Genomic DNA, 26,744 nt, shown 5'->3' on the forward strand with positions numbered 1-26,744 from the left:
CAAAAAAAATCGCAAAGGTTTTTTAAAAAAAAAGAAAAAAAAGAGAGACATAAAACTAAATTATTAATGCACTTGCAGCATTAATCTCAAGAGACGTTTCTTCCACACAGAGTAGACTTAGATACATTTTTTTAAATCCATTTTTCAAATTCAAATGCATGTTGTATTGCAGTTTTGTATTTTTTTCATAGTATAAGCTCAGTGCATTTCAAGCCTCCATTATAAGAATATGAAGTGTTTAAATTTGCTCAAAACGTCTACATTAGTTCAAGTTAAAACCCTTCCTCGAGTAGCAGCGATGAAGTGTGCTCTCGTACTTTAAACAGTGATTGACATACTTGGTCAGTATTCAAGACAAAGAGGAGTCCATGGTTTCCTTTTGAGGAGAGCATCATGCAAACTGCAGAAGAATAGATGAGAAAGAAGCAAAGCACCCACTCTCTCGTCGACAGAGTTTTAAAAGCAGTTCCTTTGTGATCAAGCATTTTGTTAGGCCATGAAGAACAGGAAAGGGATTCTGTTGTAGCTTTCCATCCATTCAAAGTGCTTGAATTAGATAGTTAAGTATAGTTTGTTTTTGTTCTTCAAGCGCAGATATTTGTTTTTAATATTTTTTTGTCTAGGGCAGAGACCTTACAACAACCCCTTTCCTTTTAGTCCACCCACTCTCCAATTAGGCTTAAACTTCCTCCCTTACACAAACTCTCTGTCTCCGAAAAGAAAAAAGAAAAAAAAAAAGAAAGAAGAGAGATTACGTTGAGGTGACAACTCCTTTCACCACCGGTTCTCTGTTAAGGTACGTGGCCCAGTAGACGAGGTTGAAGGTTCCAAAGAGGACGGGGAATACTATCCGCGACATCTTGTCGATCTTGCTGACGCTGTTGTAGGTCTTCTTGGGATCCACCATCTTGGTCTCAGCGGTTCGGAGCTGCACCGACGTCGTGTTGGAGATGGTGGAGATGGACACGTCCTTGGTGAGGTTGGGAGTGTAGTTGACGCCCGCCGAGCAGACGTTGTTGGGTTTTTTCGACAGCACCATAGGGTCTCGTTTCTACAGGGGGACAGATTACATTGAGCAGTGAATTAGTTTTAAGCCCTCTACAGATGCCGCTTGCACCAGTGTTGCTCCCAGTATTTCTGGCCTGAGATAATCAATGTGTTTCATTCTGTCTGGAAGAATTAATGATTTTACAGAGGTAAAACATTTCTGGTAAACTGTGGACTGATGGGTAATTGAATTTCACCCACCATGATTCCCACTGGTGGTCTGGCAGTTTGAGATTTTATTTATGATGATTTCAATATGCAGGTATATGTTTAAGAGCAGCTGCTAACAGACAGATTTTGTGGGCATCTCTGGTTTTACTAAAGCAAGAAACATGTATGATAATCGATATCGTGAAGTGGTATCAATATCCTGATAACTCTATCCATTGCTATCTATCTGATGTTTTCATAGTTGTCAGTGGGATTCACACATCGAAAACTGGCTTTAACTTATTTGTCCACTTTAATTTCAAACATGGATACTAAAGTGGTTCCTTAAAGAAATATGGAAATATACATATTTGGTCTCTGGCCAACAGTTACACAAGAAGACTGTTACAGCTCTCATGCTTGTACATTAAACTACATAGCTAGAGGCTGGGGAAGGTTAGCTGTGACAGTGATGTTAAGTACTTGTGATTTATAATTTTTGGGCTAAAAGATGTGAAACCCGTGATATGGTCCTCTAAACTGACACTGCCACTGTGTAGTATTTTAAGGGGTTTTGTGCCGTAGCTGTACCTTAGGGTGCTGTGCTTCCAGAGCCTTCTTGCCATCCCAGGCCCAGCTCCTCTTGGTGAAGTAGTTCACTGTGGCGAACTCGATGAGGGCAGAAAAGACGAACGCATAGCAGACGGCAATGAACCAGTCCATGGCTGTAGCGTAGGCCACTTTAGGGAGTGAGTTCCTGGCGCTGATGCTGAGGGTGGTCATGGTCAGCACCGTGGTCACCCCTGGGTGCAAACAAAGGACGTGGCAAGTTTAAATAGAGTTTTTACAAGCTGCCTGCAAACAAGCAACAGTCTCCCCTCACTCTGCGCTATAATAACTCTTAACTGCCAGCTACTGCAGTGCTGCTGCTCAGTGGACAACTGTTATTATTCTCCCTGGTGTGAATGAGCATGACAGGAATATTACACAGACAAATAAAAAGTAGAAATAAGTAAATAAGCAGCTTCACTCACCAAAGACAGTCCTTGCAGGAACTGATTCTCTGTTTAGCCAAAATGACACCTGAGACAGGATTACAGTCATGAAACAGGGCATATATGTCTGGATGACAAAATATCCAATCTTCCTCTTCAGGTAGAAGTGGGCCATCATCACTGTATACTGTCCTGAGGGGAGACAAGGAAATAAAAAGGATATGAAGTTAGACAGGGCCAATATACAAGGCGAGTGGTTAGATGTCTCCTAATGATAGAGATATCTGCTTTAAGCTGAACCACACCGGGTTAATATTGTGTGGACAAAGAGTGATTATTAATGTGTGATTTGACAGCACAAAGGATATTTGTTTTACCACATAGAACAACGCAAACATTACAGCCTTACTTTTTATGACCAAAAACTAAAATGGACTAAAATCGTTCAATAAAATTTGCTCAATCACTGAATGAAACAGGCACAAAAATGGCCATAAACTCTTCTCACCCAGCTAATGTACCTCTCTTCATTTCTGCTATTTCAGTAATGAAATAATCAGAGATGTTGGAAACTGCAGAATTGAAAGCAGCGGAGGTGGAACAGTTAAAAAATGAAGCTGGGATAAAGAGAGCATTTCATATTCAGTTGAACATGACGACGAACTCCATTATTAAACTGAAAAATGAGCGCAAAGCGGTATTAATTATTTCAAGAACATGACAATAGATTGTTATGCAGTTAATGTCTGCTATTCAACAATGCAGCGATGGCAGTTGGAGGTAAATCCAGAGACAGGCAAAGTGTAGGGACAGAGAGATAGAAAGAGAGGGGACACAATATTCAGTTAAACAAGCGAAGATTGCATTTGAGGCTTTAAAAAATCCCCTCGCCAGCAGCAGTGTGCGACTGCAGGCGCTGGTAAACTATGAAAAATCCAATGACTATATTCCACACACTAGAGCACATGTACACAAGCTCTCTCTTCTCTCTCTCTCCCTCACACACACACACACACACACACACACACACACACACACACACACACACACACACACACACACACACACACACACACACACACACACAGAGTAATACACAAGGCTTTCTCCAGGCAAAATCGGATTTTTGAACCTCCCTAATCCCTGGTTACAATCTGCATCCTGCCATCAGTGAGAGAAAGAGAGGGAGTAAAGGGAGGGGAGGAGAGGGGGGGTGAGGCTTCCTGTCCTGGGATCCTCACAGAGCCCTAAGCCACGCCTACTCCGCCCTGCCAATCCAGGCACCGACATGCACACATACGCACACATACACACATGAAGCATGATCTCTAACTGCTGACGGCCACCACATACACACATACTTCAGCACACACTCTAAGCCACAGACAGGGACACTCCCGCCACTGCTGCTACTCACTGGTGGGATGGAGGGGGGGTAACCGTGTGGACATTTTCTATCACTTCCTTTTTATGTTGTTTTTCTGTTCTTTGGCAGCTGTTTGTGGAATAATGATCACAGATTCTTGATGGGACTGGCTGGCGTACGAAGGGAAGAAGGAAATGCATCAACTGACATCAGCCTGAAAGTGAGGTGAACCACTTCTTCTGCTGAGGGCAACCACTACATACAAGACCTATCAACGTCAGCCACTGCCATGCCTCAATCAGGAGATCCCCAACAGCATTAGTTCTCACTGCGCCCCCATCACCTGGGCCCTCTGACGCCCTCATGACTCCAGGCCGTCTGGCTCACAGCTACCCCGTCGACTTCTACTGCTGTCGGAAACATCCGGACACATCCAGGCGCTGCCAACCTGGGACACCCCAGGGTCACCTTTGCCCTTGATGCATGGATCCCGACAGGACTGGGGGCAGAGGAATAAGGAGGAACATGTTCCCCTGGTGGATCTTACTGCTTTTCTCCCAAGGATTTGTATTTCGCAACGTCCAAGGGGAACTTCCGTTTATGTCAGAGAACAATGCTGCCATGCTGGTCAACTGGTGAGTAGGAAAAAGATTTTTTTGCCTTTGTCTGTCTCAGTTATTGGCATGAAGTTTAAGTCTAAATGACTGATTAAGGTGTCTCTGATGATTTGCAAAGATGACAGAAAAGCAATAGTCCAAAGCATACCATTCTATACTCGTCCTACAAGTCCCTACAAACAGTGGCTATAACTGTTGCTATAGAACGCCTTACCTACTTTTAGAGTCAGGGAGATATTTTTGGAAAGATACCGCTGTCTGAGGCAGGAGTCATGTCCTTAAAGATGTCGTGTCCTTAAAAGAAAAACTTGGGGACTAATCTCCTCCCTCATGTTCTATAATGGGAGTGTTGTCAAAGATTATATGTGCTAATTAAAGCCTCTCAACAACCATCCAGTATTTTGAGCCATGGACCTCTGTACAATAGGTTTCAGGATTTGATTCATCCAACAGTTCAGCCCCAAAGGATGTCCACTGTTTTTGTTGAGGCCCTGCATCCAGAGCAAGGAGACGAGTTGTTACTACTGCGGATAACAACACAAGAAAGGCCAGACAATCATTAATAGACTGATGTTTTGAATCTCAGGTTTACAAGTGCTTCATTACTTTGTCTAGACTCAATAGAACAGCAGGCGACTGTCAGACTTCTTTTAATCAAGCAGAGAAGCAGCAGTTAACTCCAGGTGACAGTGCACTTCTGTCTCGCCTTTTATCAGAGCAATGATAAATCTCTGGCCTTCACTCCAAATGCACCAATTTTGGTTGCATTTATTGTCCTTAATATAAAATGTTTTTTTATTTTTGGAAAGCCCATCCATGGTCAACTTCTAGGTAAATGAGAGAGCTACAGGCAGACAGAAACAGCTATCAGAAGGTGTTGCTTAAGTTGTCTTTTCACACCTATGGATAAATCACAACCTGAAGCAGTTTTTTACAAAGGTGGAATCTGTTTTCACATCCATGATTAAACCTGCTGTAAAATTTAAAGCATGTTAATGTGTCAGACTGCTAAATGCTGCTCTGGCACATCTGAAAGTGTCATATTTGGTGTGTGAAAGTTATCAGCAAGAGAGTCAAAGACATACAAAATGTAAATTAACCTACTGGACTGGATGTGACCCCTGAGCCCAAACTCATCAGCAATCTCCACCACTGATTTGGATGGTTTCCAGACAGAAGCTTTGAGCTGCATGAATGATGATTTACTGCCTTTAGTCCTTCGGCTAAATGGAATTCTCAGATAATGTTCAGCATTTTGTTGTGATAAGTCAGAACACCAGATGGCGGTTTGATAAGTTAGGACAAACAAGGTGATGTCAAGTAAACTGTCAGACATAGAAATACGTAGAAACTGACCTTGGAAGTTGATTAAACGATGAAACAAATCCCAGTAAATGACTTATTTCTGTACAGAAATATGAAATGGTTTTCAAGAGAGGATAAAATATTTTATATGTCTGGTCTTTGCCTGATCACCCATACGAGAAGGAAGTAGTAGTTGGCGTCATTAAATAATGTAGAAGGAACCAGAAATGGTAGAATGATGCTGTTACTTGCTGATACTGGACAAGAGAAACATAAAAAGATGCCAAAGAAATGAATAGAAAACAGCACAGCTTAAAAGGCACCCTGTGCAGTTTTGGTCACTACTAGTGTTATGAAGCAATGGTTTTATGAGCAGGTCCCCATTTTGTTTTTATTGTGCACCTGCCACCAGCTTCACTGGTCAGCTAGTCTGCTAACAAACAGTTGGTGACGGTAATATGCAAAGAAATGGAGTTGAGTATAGTCTTAATGAATTTCATGCAAAACTACTTGATAAAAGAATTGCATTTTATAGTTTTTATTTGAAGGAAGGCTGCAAAAAACTGATTTAATTCAACATTTTTGTCACTTTCTTCATCTTTAAATCTGTGTTTTCATTTACAGCTCACAGAGTGGCTTTAGATTTTTCCACTGGGATTGTGGGTTGGATATTCCCTGTCCCTAGTATTGTTAATTGTTAATTCCTAGTTACCAGAGACTGCAGCAGACAATAGTTAAAATATGACACAGTATGTCAAGATTGAAGTAGACTTTTAGCCAGCCTTTTATCAACCGGTCAACTAACAAGCAAACTGGGCAACAAACTGCCTGAACAACCATCCAGCAAGTGAACCTGCAGTTCAGCTGAGCAGCCATATAGTCCCTCAACCAACAAACCCATTTAACCCTCCTCTTAAACCACTGAGTCAGCCAGCAAAGGGAAGGTTTGTGTTGTGCTGCGTGAATAGAAAAGAGGGGAAATCCACACTTTTAATAATGATTCTACTAGAAACTGGAGGGAAGTGTAATACAGTTTCCGCTTTACATAAGAGTATTAAGCAGATGCCTTTCAACGCCCCCGCCCCCACCACCCCCACGTGTCAGAGCGAGGCTGTCCAATTCCAACAGACAAACAGATGCACACACATTTCTTCGTCTATCTTTGTGAGGACCTAAATTAAAATTTAAGCAAAACGCCATAATGTTAAACTCTTGTTTTTAATTAGGATCCTATCTTATCCTATAAAATGAAGCCTCATCCTTATTTAATGTCCCACATTAATAACAGCTTTAAAGTAAACTCACAGCCCAGAAATAACCCTGAATTAACCAGGTCATTGTTTGCACCATCAAAGAGTCTGCACTTTGCCGGGTTTTTAACCATCATTGTGAGGACAGGTGTACTCACAGAGATAAATGTACAAGAGCACATACACACACACACACACACACACACACACACACACACACACACACACACACACACACACATATATACTCAGCGACAGCCAACCAACCAATCCCTCACTGATCTGTGATGTCATCTTCTTATGCAAAAGCTGATGGGTGGTTGGATGGGGGGATTAACCCTAGGTCTCAGGTCTCTCTCTAGCTCTATGTGTGTGTGTGTGTTCGTGCATGTGCTTGTGTATGTGTGTGTGTCTGCGCATGGGCTCATGCAGGGATAAGTGTTGTTTGACAGGGCTGTCCAGGCCTGTAGACAGCTGGTTGTGTGAGGGATAGGCTACTCTCCTCCACTAGCCTCCACTCATTGACTCTGATCTCCTGATAATGTTTCCCACATTTACTCTGTGCCTTGCACGCCCATCTCTCCTCACAGCGTTTATCTTTTCTAATCTAGAATTAGTTACATCACATTATTTGGTATTACACTTATCATGCATCAAATAAAGTATGAAATTACTCATGGAAAAGGTAAACAGGAAAAGTGAAGAATAAGTTTGGTGGTAGAAAAGGCTTCTTTAGTTAATAAAAAAAGATAGGTTGTAAAAACAACAGGACTCTGTTGTGCAGCAGCTGAGTCAGCCTCTTCTAAATACACAACAATCTGTTGTGACTCCATCTTTGCCTGATAAAGCCGTCACTTGCTGCGATCTGAAAATGTTGTCAGTGAGATGACTGAGAGATGATACATGAAAAGTGATCTGACGAGTGATGAGTCAGTGAAGTAGATGTTTTAAAATGCAGTGTGATCCTAGTACTCTAGAATTATTGTTAACGTTTTACATTATATAATGTGAATTATATTATATTTAAAAAAGATTAAAAGGTAAGGCATTATTCTATATATTTTCTGATGTCAACAAAACCCCTTAAAAGGTCAAAACTAATAATACTGCTTGCAGTTTCTCATTACTTTTCTACTTCTCTACCTTGTCTGTGGGACAAGCGCATTAGTTCCTAAAGATGCAAAAGCAGCTTTAAAACATAAAAAGAGATTCTCAAAACAGGCCACAAATGTGCAGTTTCATCTTTAAAAAAGGCTTAGTCATTTTCTAAATCAGCTGTGTGCTATAGTTTTTAGCACGTGTCACTCAGACAGACGACTACAGTGGATTTTTTTAGGAATTATTTTCAGCTGTGGATTAATTTGCACCAATGAGTACTTCCAGCACTAAGTTTTTTGAATGTGGGAGAGACTCAAAATAAATTACAAAGGCCGACTGCACCTGACCAGCTAAGTTCAAACTTAGCACAATCATAACTTAGCTTAAGTGTTTACTCTGTAACTGCTAGTTGTGACTGTTGCATAGCTACCTGAGCTATCTGACAAAACTAACAATAGCTTGCTGTATCAGGCTTTGACTACAAAGACAATACTTTCTTTGCAGGATCAGTTAATTGTTGGTGTTAACAATAACATAAATATACAGTAGCATATGGCCAGCCTCAAGTCAAATTATCTCACTGCATAGGCAGATGTTCCACGCGTTTTTTTCCCCATGATTTCAAAATAAAATAACTTAATAAGGGATGATGTGATGTGCATTTTGTTGACCAAAACACTATTAGCTCGCTGACAGTTAATAATGTTTGGACCAGAAAATACTGGCGTAGTTTAGTCTTTCACACAAGTATAATTTGATACAACCCAAGTTATCCTATTTTACTCTACTGTGTATGCTCCAGTTTATTTTATACAGTAGCTGTGTGCTAGAATTCTGATTCTTTCACACGCACATTACCTATTCTTTATTTTCCTTGCATCACTTGTGCTTTTTGAAATTATCAAAAGATTTCTGTGCTTTGGGATTAAGTTGAACTGCTGGTACTTCTATTTTTGATATTGTTTCATTAATCCTCCAACTCTTTCTTTACTACTACTACTACTACTACTACTATCACAATGTCTGCATTACTATTCGGACTATTTCAATTCCATTATTACAGTAGGATTTGGTATGTTCTTTACCTGTGTATAAAGATACACTCAAACCTGCATACCTCTGCTTGTGTGTATGTCCTCTGTGCCAGCAGTTTGCCCAATAAGATGGTACTGGTTGAGTCTGGAGCCGTCCTCTGCCACCACCACTGACTTTGCAGCTCCCTGAGTCCAAGTATAGACCACCTCTGACACTGGATAGGCATCTGAGAGAGAGAGAGAGGGACAGAGAAGGATTAGTTGAAATTGATTTGGGAATTTAGCATGTTCATTTCTAATATAATGCATATTATACAACAGGTAGTTCCGACCAAGTAATTTGATTGGATGAGAGTCATTCCATGAGTGCTGATATAGACTATAACAGCACTGGCACTTTTAACTACATGTATCAATCCGCTTTACAGGTGTCACATTAACTGTCATTATCTCTCTTAGATTGTAACAAACTTTGCAAAGATGAAAATATTTCCAGAAATAACATTTGAATTAAATGACGTGTGGTCGTCAGAAGAGGATGAAGGGAAGAAGCCTGGATACTTCAGCGCACACCTGAGATAATGAGCAGACAAAGTAGCAAGCTAGTGTGCACTGTGCAGGTCAGGAAAATGTTTATGTGTTGCTTAGCAACAGTCCAGTATCAGTCTGGCTGCAGAACTATTTTTGTTGGTGTAGCCAAATAAACGATGAAATAAACAAACAAATCATAATCTGTTGTTGCTTATTTAATCAATATGGCACTTGTAGAGCTGTTGTATAAAAGCAATATCACTCGGCCTGCGGCCTCTTACCCATGACCAAATCACAGCCGTGCTGATATTCAGTACAACATCACAACCTCGAGTGTGATATTGCTTAATTAACATATTACGGGTAGCTTCAGCCCCGTCATCAATCATATTACGTGTAGCTACCCATTTGCTGGTGTGTGTATTTGAGTGAGTGCTGATGCACAGTCTTTCTAGCACTTTTTGATTAGACCGCAGGCTTAGGGCCAAAAACAGATTTTTACTTGCAGGCCTGTGTATGTGTGTGGAGAGGGTGGGGCGGATATTTGAGTGTATTTTTGTTTAAACCACACTTCTGGGTCAGAGGTGAGCTCCACAGTCAGCAGGAGACTGAGTCAGATTAACCATAATGTGTTGCATCACACTTGTGATGAAAATCTGAGCACAAACTCTGAGGCCTCTCCTACTATTTCATTTATTCATGTTGAATTGTGCACAAAGACTAGACATCGATCCATCGTCAGCTCTGTTGGGCTGAAATATGAAAAGATGAAAATGATTATGAATCTTTTACATCTTGATTGCCACGTGCTCTATTTATTAGAAAAGATGATCATTTATGTAATTTATTCACTGTTGATTATGATATTTGTCACCTGCATTTTGACATATTTTCAAGTAGAATTGGCACAACCTTTAAAGATAAGAACAAGGAGGAAGCAGGCACTGAAAAGCTATTTGTGATCATGTCAACTTATATTAGATTTGGAAAAATACTGATCAAGATCTTAAAAATATATCAGAATTCGAAAAACAGACAGGCTGTCGGGGAAAATGGGAAAAGAAATTAACTGCTGAGAGGAAACAGAGAGGAGGGCTGCATCAACCCACTTAGGGTAGATGTTCAATTTCATTTGATATTCATTTTTTATTTTGATGTTCTCTAAAGGATACAATTTAATACTGGGGATATAAAGTGGCTATAATTTCTTCCACAATGACAAGCACTGCTTTTAGGAGTTTTAGAAAGACAACACTTAATGGGATGCACAGTGAAATTGGCACGGCAAAGTGTTGTTTCCTCAGCTGGAAATTGTGAAGAAGACAATTATGTACATTAAATATCTATGAATAGAACACAGGAGAGGAGACAAATGCATTCAAAATTTTAAATGTTTACTACTTATTTTGCTGACTGTCACAAACACTAATTAAACCCTTGACTTGGCCTTGTGTAACAGGGTTGGCATTGCCTATTTCTGGCCAGCAGATAACATCTTGAGTATTTTCATTCTGGGTGCTCACTTGGCAGCTGGACACTGCTGTACAATATATGTAGTCTTTAAATTTGGGCACTGTCAAGCCAAAGTCCAGGACCTTAATTGGAGGGTAGTTAGATTGGAATAAGGGATTATTGGTGAATTTCATTACGCAAAGGAGGAGCTAAAGACTTTGGCAGGCATGGCAGTGCACCTGTGCCAACTTTTCAACAGTTCACACTTAATACTTTGCTGCTCCCGCCTTGTGTATGAGGCAAAGGGAGTTACAACTCAGCCAAACTCAGCACTTACTGAACAGTAGCTCTTTGCACTCTGGGTGCAGCTGTCTCAAATTTTAAAGGAATGCAGATGAATTCACAAAATGTGTTTTGTATTAATCTTCAGTATGACATACATGCCTTTACAAACCCAGTGTTACCACACTGTTGGTGCCAAATCACACTTTCTCAATGTGTGGAAAACTACAAGTCAATAACCTAAAGAGAGACTTACAATACTCACACTAAATAGCTCTACGCTGCTATACATAAACTTGTCTATATTTCCCTGTCTTTTATATGGATCCTTAACTGGTGAAGATGCTGACTTTTTGCCTTGGACATTTAGCTTTGGCCTCAGTCTTTTAGCACATTGTGCTGTATGTTGCCATCAAGTGCACATTCAAAACCCCTTTTACAGGATTCTCATTTTAAAATGAATCCATGGCAAACATTAAAAAGTCAGCTGGAGACAGTACTTTCAAGCAACTCATGGGGCTAACATTAGCTACCTAGCTACAGTTGATAAAATCTGCCTTCTTAAATTTTTTTACAGTAATTCTTCCACCATCATCACTATAAACTGTATATGTGCCATACAATACTGGGAAACGTGGTGTAGCAACAGTAACTAAGGAGGCTGGATTCAACAAATGGTCAGTTACTCTCACGACTGCAAAAGGTCACTTCTCAGAAAAGCATAAACATAGGTTGTTGAACCAGTGCTGTCATTTTTTCTGTTCTCTTTCCTGTAAAAGCCAACTTCATCTGCAGACAGGAGACAAATTCAGAGTATGTGTATATGAAGTATTCAACAAGACTTAGGTTCATCCTTTGGTTTTAGAGCTGCTTCAGTCCTCTGTTTGATCCCCTAAGTCCTGAACTGATGTTAGACTGTTGTTAAAGAGGAAATGTCCTTATCCTGAAGGTTCATTCATGTAATTCAGACATTCATATCTTAAAATATGAAAGGCTCCAAGAAGGAGAGTAACTGTTAGGTGATTCACTGCATACAGTATGTTCACCAGATCAATGTGGGTTGAAGGCTGAGATGACTCACTGGACCATAGTTTGTTTTGCTGTTTCTCAGGGTTTTGTGCACCTCACACCATCACCTGCATCTTTATGTGCTAATTTGGTGGAACAAGCAATTTTCTACACACACACCTCACTGTGAACACAAGCTGTCGATTATGATAATCATGTGGTAATTTCCGAGAAAGTAGTTTTCTTTAGAGACTCTTCTCCCGAGTTGGTTTCAACCTGTGGCCTTTTAACGATGCAGATTTTATTTGATTGTCACAGTTGTCACGGTTTGCCAGACTGTTCATCTGTGAGTTGTGCAGCTTTTGTGTCTGATGCACCAACAATTCCAATGTTCACTACTGTGCCTCTGCAAATTTGTTAGTCACTGCACGTTGCAGTTCAATTCAGCTCAGCTAGTTTCTAATGTTTCCAACTCCAAGATGTGGTAAAAAAAAAAAAAGAATGCTGCCATTTCGTGTCTTTCAAGAAAAATAATTGCATCTTAAATTAAATGCTACATATCACATTAACTAAATACTGTAGAGTATTACTCCTCAGCGTGTGTTTGAGAATTGTATGGCTGAAGACCAGCAACTAAATTAGGACACAGGTACTGTAGGGCAGAATAAGGGATTAGTTGCCCTTTACCTGGAGCAACTTTAGAGCAGACCTTCATGCTTTAATTGCACAATAAATAAGTATTCTGTCACCAATGGGTGGATACAATTAGTTACAGAAGATGGGTATGAGTGCATATTCTGTGCATCATGCTATTTTAATCTAATGGCAAAATATTGATTTAAATTGAAGCAACTCATTCTGTCCAGTAAAGCCAAGAGCGGAGAGATTTGGTGGCTTATTTTTTACATGGGGGATTAAATTTGCCCATTTTTCATTACACCAGGTGTCGTATACTTTCAATGATAGTGGAGGTGCAGCACTGTCATAGAGGTTTAGTATGTACCGCGTTAGGCCCCCTGAGGACAAAGGCTAAATCAGGAGGTGGTCAGAAAAAGAGGTCAGCTAGTCTCAGAGCTTCAGGAATTAAACAATGAAAGCAAAGATCTTCCACACACTAGGATGCTTCACCTTAAAAATGCAGTGTTGCCCTCAACACATTATTCCTATTATACACTTACACCTCTCACCTGCAGGGCACTGCATCGGGGCGATTAAGTTAGAGTTTGCCATGGGAAGGCCCAGCAGCTCCTTACGCTGTAATTGGATTGCAGTCAAGTGTGCTTCTCTTATATAGTGAGTGTGGGTGGACTGCGTCTCACAGAAATCTGGGGATAAGAGCCTCATCCTTTTAGCCGAAGAGGCTCCCAAGGTGTGGCATTTTGCCAGATCTGTCTTTAAATACCCACAGGGCCACTCAAGTTTCTATACATGTCCTCACTACATGTCCTCACTGGTAGGACACACAGCCATCCCGTTAAGAAGGCATTGGGGAAAACCCTTCCGATCACTGGCCTAATTAAGTGCTGGGGTTCTTGCAGTAATCATCTCCTCTTTTTTCTCTAACTCTTCTTTAGTTTTTAATTGTTGCTGCAAGGGAAGACCATGAAGTAACACATACATTAACATACATTTACAGTCTGGGTACAGTTTAGGTCTTCCTTGAGCAAAATCCTCAGGCTAACTTCTCACTGCATGTGGATCCCTGTCATTGCACATGTGTATTCTCTTGAACTCGTACTGTGTATTTGTGGCTTTGATTTATTAACCAAATGCGCTACAAGCCACATGCACCATCAAATGTCACTTCTATGTTATGTATTGGAATAGTTTGGCGACTGAAAACAAGTTAAAACGAGACTGCGTAGCTTTTGAGAGGCGGCCGCTGTTCAGTAAAAGTTGCACAGTCTTACTTTAAAAGTGAACTTGACAATCATGAATTAAATGTAATGGAAGCAAACTCAGCAATCCAGATAATGACTCTGCCAAAGAAGCGATGCATTAATTACCCAATACTGCCCAAAATAATCTGTCATTGTTCTCTAAATCTAGATTAAACTTTTGTATGACTTGCTGCACTGAAGTGAAAACTACTACTGCACAGTGTATCATAATAGCTAGGATTAGAGTAAAGTAAAGAACAACACACATATAAAAATAGACATGATTTTACTTACAGCTGCCAAACTTAAGAGGGCAGGCGTGTGCGTCCATGGGGAAATCCTCCAGCTGCATGGGGCACTCTGCTGATATGGTCAATCTAAGACAAAACAAACAATATATTCATTAACTATCTGGTCTTGCTCTTTGATGTCATAATTAACACATTGCGAGACAATTTATATTAGTATCTTATTTTGAATTTAGTGTCTTTTTCACTTTCCTATTTAACCTTTACACATTGAAGTGAGCATGTAGACCTCTTATTCAGGGCACGGTATAATTACAGGAACAGCTACAATTGCTGGATCACTAAAATTACAGGGTACTAAAAACAATTAGAAGGAAGGTTGTGACTTGACTGTTTTTATAATAATTACTATTAAACAATCCTCTATAAAAAGAGTATAAAGAAGAAAGAGAGATATTCAGAAAAAATACATTAGAGTCCAGATTATTACTTTGTTATTCATATTGATACCATTTTATGATAAATGAATAAATGAAATGTGAATGGTAAGAGCTGTTATCATTCTATTTTTAACTGAAGAAGTTCCCAAAAATCTAAATTAAAGACTCTATTGCATCAATTTTATCAATTTAAATCTAATGTTTTTGTAATCATTTGACTTTTTTCTTCTACTCAGAAATAATAATGCAGAAATAAATGTTAGTCTGAAAGTAATAAATGGTCACAGGTTCTCAATTTCTGATAAAGAAAGTCACTTGCAGTTCTAAATAAAAAAGTTTATAAATTGATTTTGGTCCAAATGTCCTGCAGCCCTTTTCCAACCCAAAAGCTGTTCTTATAACTGAAGCATTAGTGAATGATTTATTAACCAGGCATTTATAAGGCATAAATTAAACCTTATAAACCCTTTATAAATGGCGCCATAGCATAGAGAGCGGTACCGTGATATTTTTTTCTCATTACAGTAAAATCATGGTACAGTAGTTTAATGTTTAACACTAGCAAGTGCTTTGTTTCTCTCTATCAGCAACTCTAGTATTACAGTGACAATACTGCCACCTGGTGGTCACAGAGTTACTGTGTAAATCATCTTTCCATGAAACAGATGGAACCTTGGGACAAACTCTCATGCAAGTCCTTTTTCATTTTGTTCTGCCCAGTCATAATCTTAAACCTCTGTCTCCTAATGAACCTCATTTGGATTGGTAAGAACCTTAGATTTAATCTATCTTTTGCTTTATTTGTATTGATTTAATCACATGTGAGCCTGTGTAAATCATTCGCAAACACAATCTATTTCTCTGTCAGTCATTCACAATCATTTAAGACATGCTGTTATCATTTTATCTGCCATGATACCTCCTCTCAGTGCCCTAAAAGAACCGCAATATTAAGTAACTCAGGCACACAAATCAGGCATACACACATCATAATTGTTCTTTTTTTGAGCTATCTGCCCTAGATTGAATCAACTCCCTCTGGGTATTCTTGCTCCTTGCATGATGATAAATAGTAGTACAGTGATATGATGATGTGGATTCACTGAACTTAATGGACTGCATTAAGGAAAATTAAGTGATGTGGAAACTAGAGCATGAAAAAACACACATTTATTACATTACAGGTTTCTCTTGCATAGGTTTTTGTTTTCTGCTTTAACCACCAAGGCACGTGAGCAATCCCGACATTAGTTACAGAGTAAGGTAAATGATTGTTTGTATTATAATCGTAATGGGACAAAATCCTCTTGGGACATATTTTTATGCTCCAAAACCTTCTGCACATACATTATGTATCTACGGCAAGAGGTTTCCCAATTATATCATGAAGGTGCATAAAGCATAACAAAGTGGGATAAGACCCTATGGAGATGACTGTTTTGGGGCTCAGCTTGCTTTCCACATCAGTGCAAGATTATTCAATTGCATTATTGTGTCGAAAACAGCTGAAGGAGTTTGTACGGAGGACAGGAAAGAGTGTCTTTGGGATAAATAAATGAGAACATGGCTGTTGGCTGTTATACCATGTTCTAATTATTCATGTGGCCTTGCCCCATTAGGAATAATGCCTGTAAAGATAGCTGCTGTTAATTTTGGGTGTATAGTGATTTGGGCCAGAAACCTAAATCAGTCCCTTTAAAGTTTAAGTCTAATTTACATATTGGGGTAAATTCCCATGATTTTGTTAGCCTGTGGCCAATATGCACTGAGTGGAAAGCAGTAAATCACTGGGGTAAAAGCGCCTGAAAGACCTGCATACAGACCGTCACACCTATGGAAAATCCACGAAATCTAAAGTTTCAAATTCACCTCACCTTGCAGAAAAGTCGAGACCTTGCACATGACCAAACACAAAGGGCTGAGTACTGAGTCCAGGAGTTGTATAGTATATACAAGGTGTGAAAAAAACTGAACTGTTAGTGTTGAATGCAAAAAATAAGGTTAAATAAGATGATACAGGGTTTCTGCAGTAATCACCAAATCAAATTTTGGAATTCAATGCTTTTCCATGACCTGCAGCTATTCTGCTATAATTCATAGTATGGTAACATGTTCAACCGTCTGGGTAGAAGCCCACCAGTCTAGAGGCAACACTAGGAACATGAATGAGAATGGCAACCCAACTCTGCCTAATGATAATGGTGTGTAATGCTCTCACTGCATGGTAATATAGAGGTTCCAGCCAGATGATAAAGCTGAGTAAGTTGCTGGTATCTGGCTATAATGGGCCGCCATCAAGACTGTATGCATTAAGATTGCATAGTGTTGTGAAAAGGGGCATTTTATTACTTATCCATGGAGACAAATGCATAAAAATTGGCTCTATAAAAACCGACCTCTACTCCGCAGAGTAATGGTTTTCAAATGTGCCGGCGCCACAATCCCATTTAGTTAACAGAGAAGAGAGAGGAACTTTCATTGACACCCATACATGATGTGAGGGAGTGTGTGAGGGTGTGATAGTGGATGTAATGTTTGTAATGTGCACCGAGGTGTGTCTCATTCGGCAGTATGTCTGTTTACTAGTGTGTACTGTACATAAGAAGGTGCTGAATGTGTTGTGTGTGCGTGTGTGTGTGTGGTGCTGCATATTGAACACACTGAAAGTGTACTTATGCTTTGTCTGCATGGATCCCATGGGGATGTGAACATGTGGTGTTTTAGCTCCACGTACTATACAGTATATAGGTGATGTAGGATAGGAGAAAATTTATGTGCATGCCGATGAGTGCTTCTATTCTACTGTATGTGTAAGCCCACTGTTTTATTTTTGCGGTACCAGTGGCGGAAAGAAACTAAGTATTTGTACTTTACTCGAGTATTTCCATCTTTTGCTACTTTATACTCCCACTCCAGTATAATTCAGATGGCAATATGCTGACTCTGCTATATTTATCTAAACGCTATAGTCACTAGTTACGTTCCAGATTGAGATTTCACATACAAAACATATGATGATTTTACAAAATATGTCTATTGTTACAGAATAATCTACCTAAAAGTATATAAAATTGTTAAAATTTGCTCCAGCTCGACCAACTACAACAATAAAATACGTCAATAATGTCATAATATTCCAACTGTATGTTGACTACTTTTACTTTTAATACATTAGGTACAGTATTGCTTTAGTAACATTTCTGATGCATGACTTTTACCTGTAATTAAGATTTCTTTATAGTGTGGTATTGTTTACTTTTACTTCAGTACAGGACCTGAATACTTCTTCCGTAGAGTGCTTCATCTTTATAGACTAAAATGAATCTCTACTGTACCGTAGTAAATCATGTAAAACTGATATAACTATAGTTATATTAGAGAATCCTCTGGGGTCAGTTGTTGTCAGTTAGAGGGGACTAACTGACAACAAACAAAAGTAATGCTACTATGTAGGGTAACATACTGTATACTTCTTAGACATAAAATTTTTACTGATTTTGTGTACCTCAAAAGATTTATGATCATTTACGTATTTTTTCAACTTTGTTTAAGGGTTACCATTTAAATACTTCTCTGTGTGCTGGGTTTTAAGAAAGGACACATTGTTTGATTTAGTGTGGTCTATTGGGTGTCAAACAATGAAGAAGTAAAGGTCAACAAAACACGAGATAAGAGCGTCATTAGGAATAGATAGATGGCTAAACAATTGTGTCTAGTGCACATATTTGCCTTTTCCCCATGACAAGTGTTTTAGTATGAAGAATAATTAACATGTAGTGCATGTAGTGGGCATAAAGAGAAACCTCTGCTGTTGAGTTAGCTGTAACTTGCAAGTACCCAGATGGCCTGTGTATGTGTGTGTCAGTGTGTGTTTATGTAGCAAATAACATCAGCGCTGCCTGTGGTTAAGCTGTGCTGATAATGACAAGCACAGTGCTGTAACAATCAGACGATTAAAAGCAACCTACTACTGCTTCATTTCTACTGTGGCAGGAAATCTGATGCCATTTTTAGATTGTGGACACACAAGCTCTCTCTCTCTCTATTGTTCTCTCTCTCTCCCTCTCTCACACACAAACACACACATACATACATGTATATACAGTACATCTTTGCATTCTGATATTAACACATGTATGCATAGATTTCCATAAAATTACACATATGGAAATTAACGCACACGTTCACGCAATCCCTCCCTTGTTAAGCCTTGAGGTCGAAGTTCAGTGTCACTACAACTGATTAACATGCTTGACACCCGCGGTGTGTGTGTGTTCATGTGTGTGTTTTGTGCTTGTGACAAAGAGGTGACTATAAATACACTCTTCTTTGGATATGTATATATGTCAGGACGGATAATCTGCCCTCGATCCGGCATCATTCTCCCTCTGGGTGGGACTGGTATCAGATAGAGTGCTCTCATCCGTGATACAGTCACTCTTAAGTCCTGCAGCTACAGTAACTCCTGAGGATAAGCATAGAATTATTCTAATTCTCTGGTCCAAAGGTCACAGTGAGTCCTGGTGCTTACACACACATTCAACTAAAAAAACTATATTTTTAAGGGTCTTTAAGGGCTCATTTCTCAATTTTCTATTACTGTGTCCTCAATTTTAAGCAGAGAATGTTCAGTATTTTAGTTTAAATACTGGTGGTTCATTTATAGTGATCGCCATCTGGAGTCCATTGTTGGCCTATTTCTGTCTTTTTTTTAATTTACCACTACATTACTGCCAAAAACTAGAGTTCACAATGAGGCTGCCTTTCATAATGGATGATCTCCCTCTGCAATGTTTGTCAAACTCCTACATTCAAAGAGACATGTCACTCGTATTTATATTTGAAACAATGAAACGATGAACAATCAAAAAGTATCAGAAGAAATGAAGGAAATGCAAGAATTTCAAGAAACATTTGCTATATTTACTATTTCCCCTGCTTTTACCTTTAAGTGGACTTTTTGTAGTAGAAATCAAATGCCCCTGATTGGCCACTGGGTGTCACCATTTCCCTGCAGTCAGACTCACATACTGAGGGTTCCTATCACTGTATTTTTCAAAGCTGAATAGTGTGTAGTACTGGCCTTGCTGCCTGCTTTCTTATTTTTTGTGTACTCTTACAAACCTTTCCTTAACAATCTTCTAAAAGGGAGGTGTCCTCAGTTTCGCATTAGTATGGAAACACTGCACCTTGAACCCCAGGATTGTGCAGACAAGTGTACCTTGTCTATGACTAGCAGTATGCAACATTAATGAGATTTCTAAATCATCAAGTGCTACCAACCTTGGTCTACACAGGATCTGTAATTAGGTTTCTTGTGAAGCAAACCATTTACCCATAGTTCATTATTCAGGGCAAAAGAATACACCTGTTTCTGTAAATATATCATGCAGAGGATGAACAACATCTGCGTTATGACCTACCTCATAGTGTAAAGCAAAGTGCCGTCATCCTTCAGCCTCAGCAGCTTGTTGGGCGTGGTCATGTTGTGAGCAATAGACTTCTTGCCGTTAAGGAAAAAGGTATCTGGGGTCCAGATGTTGCTGGCCAGCAGGTTGTTTAACGGCAGCATCTCCATGGGCCCTTTGAAGCACAGACGCTCGTCCTTCCAGCTCTGACGGAAGAAGACGTCTATGGTGTATTCCTGAAAGGCAAACAGCAAAAGACAGATTGAGCAACAAAGTGTTGCACATTTAGACTAAAGCAGTGAGAGCTAACTTTTTGGACGCAGAAGCCATATAATGTGATGTCAGTAAACTTCACACTGTTCTTATGTTGACCAATCTGGCTGCCCTGTGATCAGTTAATACCAAAAGATGGTGAAGGCGAAAGATCCTCCTCTGGCTGTGGTGTTCACTGCGTTTTAAGAGATGGTTATCATTTTCACTCCTAAGCTTCAGAACATCACTTCCTGTGCTGTTTATTTACCCAAAATAAGAATTTAAGTTACATAGGGTCTCAGTTTCTTTTTCTTGACTCTGTTGCAGCATCATTTTCTGTCTTAGATTTATAAGTTTGATGTACTTTTACGTAAATTTCTCTCCTAATGGAGCTTTAAAGGCTTATTTAGTGTTACAGAGAGAATACGTGCATTGAGAAAGAAAAGCTAATTTGTCTTCTTTACAATTGACTGCCAGTCAGCACAAAATGGTCAAACCACGTGCTTTGTATTACAGTAGTTTCTTCTTTATGCCTTTATAAGACGATTTTAAAGATATGATGATCAAATCCATCATAAATTTGCTCATGTGTGAAATATCGACTTAAAAAAAGAATGACCAAGAAACAAATACAATACTCCATCCCACAGAATAATGATGCTGTTAGCAGAGTGACATATACGCTTTTATGAACTGCAGAACCATTCAAATCTCTTGGCACATTTCATCAATCAATCGTGCCCCTCTGTCAATACCTTTTTTCAAGTCAATTATAGGAAAGTGGCAAGTTTGATCACTGCTGAGTCAAAGTGTGCCAGGGATATGACAGGGTTTAATGGAAGATTTAATGCAAGAGGGGAGTTAATGCATTTTGCTATCCAGGTGGAACCGTATAGTTCATAAGAGAATGAATTAATAGAGAGACGAATCGTTTGGAACAAGTTGGAAGGGCCCCGCCACATTGCATTAAATCTTAAAAAGTTTAAGTCATCCACACTCATTTCATTTACAAGTAACCAAAAAGAGCCAATTTTCAAAGACAAAACTAGGACATGAGTGAACTTCCAGGGAACAGCAGGAGCAGCAGCACCAGTCTCATGAAATGTAAATATATGTTTTCAATCTAAAAATACCAACAGTAGCCTGGGTGGGCTTTGGAGATGTGTGTGTTTGTCCAGCTTAGTCAAACTCTGTATGTGTATCTATGGTGTTTGCTGCAGATGAACTCACCATCTCTGTGTCAGACACCGGGCCAAAGCTGGTGACAAAAATATTCGTCTTGATCTCTGTGACATTCTCTGTTGAGAAAGCACAGGTGGAAATGTATGAGGTGAGGGGAGGTCAAAGAAAGGCAATGAAACACATTATAATCTCGGTACATTTTAATTGGACCAATATATTACCGATATTGGGTATTTTATGAAACTTTAGCCATCTGCAAGTTTATGTCTTCCCCAGATAATTGGGACATTCTTTGATGACACAGCTACACAACAAAAAAAATCCAGTTTTCTTTGTAGATTGTTTATTTGAAATGCTTATTGGTGTTTTTCCTAGGGCTGAAACTCAATTATTTTCCTCATCGATCAGTTGTTTAGTCTATAATATATCAGAAAATAGTGTAAAATGTCCACAGCTATTTTCCAGCGCCCAAGGTAACATCTTCAAATGTCTTGTTTTATCCAACCAACAATCTAAAACCCAAAGATATTTAGTTTACAATGATATAAGACAGCGGAAGGCAGCAAGCAACAATTAGTCGACTCTAGTTTCAGAGGCTTTTACACCTTGACAAATATGACAATCTGAAGAAAGACAAAATGCTGGTTCTTTATAACTTTGTGGCATGGAAACAATCAAATTCAAAGCTATTGAGAATATTTTGATCAATAAAGCCAGCGTTCAGTATCAATACTGGCATTTAAAAAACCCACATTGTGTTTTCTACTACAGAACAAACCAGCTCTCGCTCAGCATTCTGCACATTTCCATGAATTTCTCTCATGACGCATTTCCTCTGAAGATGTTTAGAAAATAGCTAGCACCTTATTTCTGTCATTTGTACCAGCAAAGCTAACAAAATCTCCTCTATGCATATTAAATTTGGTTCTGGCGAGCTGGGATTGGTTGTGCTGTGGAGAGCAGCTTGTTGAATGCTCTATAAAGGCCTGAATGTTTTTCTGATATGTATTTATAGGCCCTCTTGACAAGGGTAGCAACCGTTACTAGGATGTGAGAGCAGGCTTTTGCCATGACACATCAGGGAAATGAAAAAGCCTTGTTTCTACCTATTATGGGACAAGTGCTGTACATACGTGGAAAACAAAGTGAAGTGTCATGAGGATGAAATAAAAGAAATCAGTGGCATAAATGCACTAAGCGCTTTGCCATTGATGAAAGAGGTAGAGGAGTCACCAATGGCGAAAAAAAAAAGAAGAAAACCTTTCATTTCAATAGCCCCTTAGAAAAAAAATCTCCATCTTTGAATGGCAGTTTGTTGGCGCTCAAGGTTATCTCCTGTTGCCAGGGTGAGGAGCGTGAATAAAACACCACAGCAGACTGAATTTAGGCTAGAGATGTTGGAGATGGCTTGATTGATTTACTCTCTCAGTAACATGGCGGCGTACAAGGAAAGACCGCATGCATTCATGGTCCTTCAGAGCGAAACACAGCATCTGACAACATGTGTGTGCGTTCACCTTAGCTGACGTTAGCGCAACTTTCACATCTGCTTGCACAGTTTCTACCCCTGTATCTGCCAGTCTCCCAGCAATTTCTCCATGAATCAGTGCATGAAATCGCAGCAGGAAATGGGGCCTCTCATAGTAAGAGCTCAGGTTAGCAGGTTATGTTAGCACACTGGGAGGCTTTACTGTGGCATCATGATATTAGAATGTAAAATGACTCCCTTGTTTTCAAATAAGAGGGTCTGACTGTTGCATTTCCTAGGCTAAAGTGAGGAATAGGAAACGAAAAAAGTGTCTGAAGCGAACCTCCGAGCCCCGGCCGGAGCCTGTTGTCATAACCATCAAGGAGCCCATCCAGAATCCTGGTGAAAACTGTGCTGTTGTCGTTGGCGGCCGTCTCCTTCTGAGCCTCTGAGGAGGATAGGCAGAGGCTAGGAGAGGAGAAGAGAGGAAGGAAATGAGGAGAAACAACATCCTAGCATTAGTTAAACAGCAGGACGTCACACATGACATGGTTATTGTAATTAATTAGCTTGCTGCATTAAGGACAGTCTTGTTGTGATTAATTATTGAACATAAGTGCTGCTTACAACTACCAGTAGAGATAATTAAGATTTTGTCATGTGATCCAAATATAAACAAATGAGTTCCCCTCTAAATGTGTCAACAAGCAAGGCATTGTGTTTTGAGGATGAGCACATCCTTTGTGGCTAGAAAATGAGTGAAAATTACACAAGAACACTGTGTTCGTGCAGATATACCAGAGAGCAAGACATGCACAAAGGTTACAAGCTTAGATTTGAACATGGGATCTAAAGGCCATTGATCTAGTCTGATGAGAGTGGACTATTCCAGTGATTTACTGACAGCATTGCCAGAGATCTTTTTTTGCTTTTCTTGAGTGCAGGACAGCCACTTAAGCAGTGCTGTAGCAGAGTGCAGCTTGGATATGCGATCAATCACAACAAGGAGGGCAGAGCTGGCAGGAATCCTCAGCAAAAAATATATGAATATTCAAGTTTCATTTATTAAATTGCAGATGGAGCAATCAAAAACTGTGACAATACTGCTGAGTGCAAATGAAAATGAAAATTATGATTTAATACTATTAAATCTTTGACAACTTTAATACATTTTACTTTTATAATAAGACTACCAATGTAGTTAAAATAGCTTTATTTTGTGAGATAAATAGCATTACTCTTGAAATCCTGTAACTACTAGGGTTCAAAATGTTTGCATTAAGTGTTTCACATTACAAGATTAATTTACCTATTTTGGCACCCACACAGGAGCAGGAGGGAAATGACGAGCCTTGCCATGACTGAAATTCTGCTCACTTTGTTGTTTAGAGCTGTCACACACGTCCACATACAGACAAAGACAAAAAAAAGAATTTTGCATCACAAAATATCATAGCTCCTGCAAAAAGGGTCTAAGGAGCCTAACAAGGCACCTCAACTCACACAAAGAAACTCTTCACCCCGCTGCATACAGAGGTAGACTATTACAGGAATCACTAAATCAAGCGGTGGGACAATCTCTGCTCAGTGAGGCTGCAACTGTTTAACATCCAAAACATCTACATCACAGGCTTCACAGACATTATAAAGGCTGGTAGCTTATATCATAAAGAAAAGGCATATGGCTAAAATAGGAAATTGTTTTCTGCAGTATGATCCCCATTGTGTCAAGCGCATTACAATTCATACGGGCCAACCCCCCTTCCCCATCTCCTCTCCTCTATCCTCTCCTCCATCATCACCTTTTTCCACTCTCTCCATCACCAAAAACATGAAACTCATTCTCATCCCCATTCCTATTAGCCATGCTGTGTCTAATAATGTAAAAAACAGAGTAGGAAAAGGGGGGCTACCTGAATGCAGATCCATCACCACCAAGGTTTTTTTTATTTATTTATTTTTGGCCTTTTTTCCCCAAACAGCGACCGGGGCTGGGGGGTCTCCGTCGGTGGTGTTGAAGCTGGATGATCACGGGTTCAGTCACCTAATCCCGGTGCTTGTCGGTTGTCTCCCCTTTAGCTTCTCCACCATGGGCTACTGCTGCTCTCTCTCTCTCTCTCTCTCTCTCTCTTTCTCTTTCTCTCTCTCTCTCCCTCTCTCTCTCTCTCAATCAGCGGTCCCCCATCAGGCGGTGTTGTAGTAGTCTGTCTGGTCTTCTCCTCCTATAGGCTACACCGCCTTCCTCTTTCAGTGCCTGCTGCACCGCGTCTCCTGCATCGCCTCCAGAGGTGTTGCAGCAGCAGCAACAGAGGCAGCAGCAGCATTACACGGGCTGCCTCCTCGGTCTTGTCCGCCAGCCTCCGAAGAGAGTGAATTCACTCCACATTTTTTTCCGTCTCTTTTGCTACACCGCCTACTGCCGGTCCGAGAGACTGAAGTGCTGCAACGGAGGCTAATAATTTTAGAATAGGTGCTTCCTATTGGTGGGTTGAGAGGAGGAGGCGCGCTTGCAGTGTAACTGAGGGGGGGCGTGGGGGTCAGATGTTAACAAAATCAGGTGCGGTGGTTTTAAGCCCCATCTCTGAATACATCAACATGCTTTATCGATAAATTAGGCAAATAAAGAAGCACATATTAGCGGTTCCCACCGTCTTTTGTCAGCATGGTCTGATGAAATTCAAGTATCCTTTGAGCCTATACCTCTCATGATCTAAATGTGTCAATTGGTTTTTAACTGGGTGTTACTTAATACTAAAGCAATAACGTTTTCTAATGTTTACAGGTGTGTTTGGTCAGTTACATCAGTAGGCTATTAGCACGTGGAGTTGCAGAAGCTGGACATTTATCCGTTAGTTTAGGTATATTTCAATTATTTATTATTATATATAATTTATTATTTAATTTATTTTTAGCTTTAGGCTTATATTTACATTTAGTCATATTTTAACTAAACTATTAGTGACGTTGGGTTATATTCAAACCATTTCAACCATTACTTTGAGCTAACATTCCCCACTGTTCAATACTGTTAGCTAACAATTTCCACCATTTATCCAATACATTTAACTCTAGAAATTTCAACTATTTAACCGATACTTACAGATAATTATTTCAACTGTTTATCAGTTAATTTAGCAAGCCATTTATCAGTGTTTCGATTGTTTATCCATTACCCCAGCGTCTATCTACTTTTAGCGATATTCATACTTCTGTTTTAGCTAACTGTTCGGTTGTTTACTCATTAGCCACGTTTAGCTGACTATTATTTCAACCAGTTAAACTTCTTACCTTGGTAGACGTCTCTGCTAGCTTGCTTCTTATTTATTTGTTTGTTTATTTAGCCTATTTATTTAGTTCATTTCAAATTAGCTGGGCTAATGTTAGTTACTCCGTTTACCGTTTTCCATGTAGTCTGCCCCCTGGCAACAGAAGTATCCCCTGGCAACAGAAGTACGCCCCTGGGCTACAACTACCCCTGGTTTTGACTCGCAGGCACACACAACTATAAAATGTTCAACTCTGATAGACTGCCACAGAAAAACCCAGATAAGATATAAAATAGCAGCATTGTAGGTTGTTGATTATTAAATCAATAAATTAAAAAAATTAAAACATTAGTGTGCAGGAGTCAATAAGTTTTGCTCCTTCTGTTATGTTACTAATACATTTGTATAGCCTGTGCGGAGGGGGTTGGAGTCCACCAACCATGTAATGAGGGCGAGAAGCTATTT

The 26,744-nt window shown here is 39.7% G+C and overlaps 2 protein-coding genes across 3 annotated transcripts in view; one reads left to right on the top strand and one right to left on the bottom strand.

Annotated features, from left to right (window-relative positions):
• Positions 1 to 440: 440 nt before the first annotated feature.
• On the bottom strand, positions 441 to 25,004 carry LOC111222645 (gamma-aminobutyric acid receptor subunit alpha-5-like). The gene is made up of 10 exons (XM_022746444.1): positions 24,927 to 25,004; positions 24,323 to 24,404; positions 23,357 to 23,481; positions 21,594 to 21,661; positions 20,127 to 20,347; positions 14,310 to 14,392; positions 8,946 to 9,089; positions 2,232 to 2,384; positions 1,789 to 2,000; positions 441 to 1,051 (listed from the first exon to the last, which is right to left on the bottom strand). Exons 1-10 carry the CDS (start codon positions 24,940 to 24,942, stop codon positions 752 to 754), a joined length of 1,404 nt encoding a protein of 467 aa, XP_022602165.1. The 5' UTR covers positions 24,943 to 25,004; the 3' UTR covers positions 441 to 751.
• Positions 4,022 to 26,744, top strand: part of LOC111222644 (gamma-aminobutyric acid receptor subunit beta-3-like) — a 58,033-nt gene continuing 35,310 nt past the window's right edge. Inside the window, exon 1 of one of the 2 annotated variants that reach the window (XM_022746440.1) lies at positions 4,022 to 4,193. In XM_022746440.1, coding sequence (XP_022602161.1) covers positions 4,042 to 4,193 — 152 coding nt within the window. In that variant the 5' untranslated portion in view covers positions 4,022 to 4,041. The remainder of the gene's footprint in view (positions 4,194 to 26,744) is intronic. The other variant, XM_022746442.1, reaches the window with a different exon arrangement.

Source organism: Seriola dumerili, unplaced genomic scaffold (genome assembly GCF_002260705.1).
Source record: "Seriola dumerili isolate Sdu_G_001 unplaced genomic scaffold, Sdu_1.0 BDQW01000105.1, whole genome shotgun sequence".
Taxonomy (NCBI): Eukaryota; Metazoa; Chordata; class Actinopteri; order Carangiformes; family Carangidae; genus Seriola; species Seriola dumerili.